Source organism: Solanum tuberosum, unplaced genomic scaffold, assembly GCF_000226075.1.
Source record: "Solanum tuberosum cultivar DM 1-3 516 R44 unplaced genomic scaffold, SolTub_3.0 scf00171, whole genome shotgun sequence".
In the NCBI taxonomy this organism is placed as follows: Eukaryota; Viridiplantae; Streptophyta; class Magnoliopsida; order Solanales; family Solanaceae; genus Solanum; species Solanum tuberosum.
The window spans coordinates 28,734-32,857 of NW_006239097.1; the positions used below are offsets into that span (position 1 = coordinate 28,734).

General features: G+C 34.0%; 1 protein-coding gene across 1 annotated transcript; it reads left to right on the top strand.

The window, feature by feature from the left end:
* Nucleotides 1-1,480: 1,480 nt before the first annotated feature.
* On the top strand, nucleotides 1,481-3,803 carry LOC102600709 (exopolygalacturonase-like). Its single transcript, XM_015311738.1, has 5 exons — nucleotides 1,481-1,656; nucleotides 2,216-2,530; nucleotides 2,627-2,916; nucleotides 3,009-3,225; nucleotides 3,315-3,803. The coding sequence occupies exons 1-5, from the start codon at nucleotides 1,489-1,491 to the stop codon at nucleotides 3,549-3,551; spliced, it is 1,227 nt and encodes a 408-aa protein (XP_015167224.1). The 5' UTR covers nucleotides 1,481-1,488; the 3' UTR covers nucleotides 3,552-3,803.
* The last annotated feature ends 321 nt before the right edge of the window (nucleotides 3,804-4,124 follow it).

Consider the following 4,124-nt stretch of genomic DNA (forward strand, 5'->3'; position numbering starts at 1 on the left):
TTCGAGTTTTTATGTAAGCCGAACACAAAGAAAACCATTTTCAAGGGGCCAAGAGCATGCCTAGGAAGGTCTCTTTCTCTAAAGTAAGTCTTGGGACTTTGAAGAGTGTAGGCATGCTTGATGCTTGGCTGGTACATCTTCCACTTGGTTGCTTTCTAGTTATTCCATGCTCAATATTTATAGGTTATCTTCCTAATATTTGTAGTATTTTATTTTTAAAGTTATTCAGGTCCCAGGAAGGATATGGAGCTGGTTGGTGCTATGTTATTATTACTCGTTAAAGTACAAAGAAGGAGACTAGCTATTCTTACCTCAAACTCCACACAGATTATGGAGGACCCAATTTATTAAAACTAAAATAAACAACTAGTACAGTATAAGTTTTTAGTGTAGATTTTCTAATTTAATTTGAATATTAGAATTCAAATATGACCGTATGCTAATGGATTAGTTATATGTATCACTTTAATATTACTATTATTAGAATAAATTCACTCTGACAAAATTCATAAAATGAAGAATTTTGTTGCTCCTCATCTCCTTCAACTATTAACCTGTTTCATTATAGGACAATATTAACTTATCTACTCAATCAATATTTTTTCATTTTTCTATTTTAGACGAAATTCATGTTTTTTAATACAAGTTCTTTGTAGAAGTTAAATAACAAAAATACTATGATTTTCAAAGAAGTATAAAAAGAGAAGATAAAAGTTGATAAGGTAAGGATAGAAGATAAAGTTAAGGGCTCATTTTGATTTTCAAAATAAAGTTTGGGGGAATAAATGATTTTCAACCTTTAATTTAGTATAGATATGAATATAGAGAGAGAGATTTATTTTTTTCTGCTCCCTTAACTTCTAGGATGGTATTAAGTCCGCTAAAAAAATAAATAAGAACGGGGTACGGTGTAATATATGCTCGATTAATTGAAGCATGAACTCAACTTCAAGCAAAAAAGGTTGCACCTCACAAAAAGAGAAAATTAATTAGAGTTTGTACTCGTTAGAGAGGGGGTAAAAGTCTCACATTGGTTGGAGAATGGACTAGTAATCTCGTTATATGGACTCAGGCAATTCTCCTCTCTGAGTTATATTCAGGTGACATATCTTTACTAGTACTATATCTAGGCACAAAGAGAAAAAGGAACAAGCATCCACAAATTCAGGGGCAAGCAATTTATTAAATTAAGCAAATATATGAAAATGACAACATGTAAATATGACAAGTAAATTAAAGGAGGCAAGCAAAGAAGCAACAATGTCCTCAAAGTTTGACAAAACATTATTTTGTTAGAGCATTTATCGGAGTAATTTTCCTAATTTGCTAATAAAATGGCAAGGAAGAAGAATTCATACAAAGAGAGGGAGAGCTCTTATACCCTCAATAAAATCCTGGGTAAGAGCTATAAAATGCTTTAAATTTGTAACATATCTCAAACTCTCTTTGGTTTAAAAGGAAAAAAAAAGGTTGAGGGGTTGCAAAAAAATGGCCATGACAATTATTAATGGATCATCTTTAGCCCTCATTCTTGTGTTATCAACTTTGGTTACCTGCAAATGCAATGCAGCTGCTGCTGTTCCTTTAGCTGATCAAACCATTTTTAATGTCATGGATTTTGATGCCAAACCTAACTCAGAACTTATAAGCACTCAGGTAAATTGTTCAAATATTAACTACAAATGAAAGGGAAATCTAAATGAAATTTTTGGGCATACGAAATATTTTTAAAATTCTATAACAGATTAATGTTGAAACTATATATGTAATACAAACATTTATCATATTCCCTTTCTTAGGTCATTCATGTGAGTTATTTAAACAAGGATTGTCTAGTTTAAACAGGAATTCTCCTTTTCTCAACCGTAATTCCCTTGTGAAAAATGAAAAATGAAAGCAATTGTCTTTTCTTATAAATTCTTCATGAAAGATTATTGAGAAGATTGGTCTTCCATGAAATATTACATGTAAATGGCTTTAGAGTGTCTATTTTTATAGTGTAGTTTGTGTTTATAACATGTCATGATTATGTCCTTCATTTGTGTGATGCACTCATATATGTCAAATGGGAATTACAAATTTTGCGCGAACATAAATGAAGCCAGAATTTTTAGTTTATGAATTCTGATCGTATAATTTTTTTTTGCTTATTGGATTCTGAACAGATTATTTTTGCATATATATATGTATTGATTGATTGTGTGAAATCATGCAGGCATTTATGAAGGCGTGGCGTGCTGCTTGTGATTTCACTGGTCACGCAAGAGTTTTTGTCCCTCCAGGAGTATATACACTAGGAGAGGTCATATTTGCAGGACCCTGCAAAGGGACACATTCTATAATACTTGAAATTGCAGGAACCTTAAAGGCAGTGCCTGATGTTTCTGAATATTCAAACTTTGCTTGGATCTCGTTCGAGTCTATTAATGGCGTTATCATTACTGGTGGAGGCACTCTAGATGCTCAGGGACAATCTGTTTGGCAGTTTAATGACTGTAAAACTAATCCTAATTGTGTCCACCTCCCTGCCGTAATTTCCTCATTCATCGATCTCAATCAATTTCTCGTTTAATTAATTTATCGAGATTATGGATCAGTAATACTTTGTGATTCTTCTTTTTTGTAGACCTTGCATTTCAATGATATACGGAATGGAAAAGTGATGAGGTTGAAGTTGATAAATAGCATGGGATTTCATTTACATATTACTAATAGCTATTTGGTAAGGTTCCATGGACTTACAATCGATGCCCCTGAAGATAGCCCGAACACTGATGGAATACATATAAGCAAGTCGAATACCATAAAACTTTCCAGGAGTGTCATTAGGACTGGCGATGATTGTGTTTCATTCGGACAAGGAACAAACAATGTCACCGTTAACAAAGTCACCTGTGGCCCTGGCCATGGCATTAGGTACATTATCTGCTACTCCCTCTGTCACTAGAGCAAGTTTCACTCGTTATAATCTCACAACGTTATGTTGTTTGTGGTAATTGAAAATACAGTGTAGGTAGTCTTGGTAAGTTGGCTGGTGAATTGGAAGTTAGAGGACTTATTGTGAAGAATTGTACGTTGAGAGGCACGACAAATGGTATCCGAATCAAAACTTATGCAGGGGAAAATGCTAACAGAGCATTAGGGATGATGTTCAGCGACATTGTCATGGAAAACGTTAAAAATCCAATCATCATAGACCAGAGTTATGGTGACAAATCAACCGATGTATGTTCAATTAATTTCATATACAATTAAAATCATGAGCAACATTTGATCACGAGTAAATCTGATTTAGAATGTGTTGAATTTTGCAGTCGTTGTCACAAGTGAAAATAAGCGATGTGGTTTACCAGAACATAAGGGGAACAACAAGCAGCGAGATACCGGTTCAACTGTTGTGCAGTTCAAAACTCCCTTGTCAAAATGTTCGACTCACCAACATAAATTTGAAGCATATAGCGAATACGCCAATTACTTCTCAATGTCAAAATGTAAATGTTGGCTATACTGGCATTCAAATTCCATCACCTTGCCATGGACCCTCTTCATAGTACTCTATGATCAATTTGGAGTGAAAATACAAATGTTGGCTATACAATGGAGAAAAATGCAAATGGCCAATCTGATCAACGTCGATGTCCAAGAGTAACAAGAACTGATCGAAAATATGGTGTCGTAGACAAAACGATAATGCCTCCCACCATCACGTACAATTTAGTGGTACCGATAGAAGTCTTCCGCAGAATAGGTATGGATGTAATTCTCATTGTTCTAATTCCCTCTTCCGCTTCCCCGATCCCCAAATGTAATAGAATTAAAGGAAAAAAAAAAAAGTTTGCCCTCACATTTTTTATATATCAACTATACACGAGTCCACCCTAAATTCCCCCCAAAAAAATTAGATTTGTAGTATTTAGTTATAGTTGTTAGGAGAAGCTATCCCTTGGGGGTATTTATAAAGGAAGATTTAAATTAGTTTATATTTTCGTTCTTTTATTTATCTCTTTGTGATAATTCGAGCACACACGTAAAAGTACGCGAAAAAGAACTTTGACTCAAAAGGTATAAATTATAAAATCAACACTCACTTATGTGGGATTTTAACCCCAAATTCACTTAAAACC

What these genes read in the sequence shown, in the direction of transcription:
- LOC102600709 (XM_015311738.1), top strand. Translation starts at nt 1,489, where the DNA reads ATGGCCATGACAATTATTAATGGATCATCTTTAGCCCTCATTCTTGTG. An exon ending in GGCCCTGGCCATGGCATTAG is followed by an intron (nt 2,917 to 3,008) that starts GTACATTATCTG and finishes TTGAAAATACAG; the next exon opens with TGTAGGTAGTCTTGGTAAGT. An exon ending in ATGGTGACAAATCAACCGAT is followed by an intron (nt 3,226 to 3,314) that starts GTATGTTCAATT and finishes TGAATTTTGCAG; the next exon opens with TCGTTGTCACAAGTGAAAAT.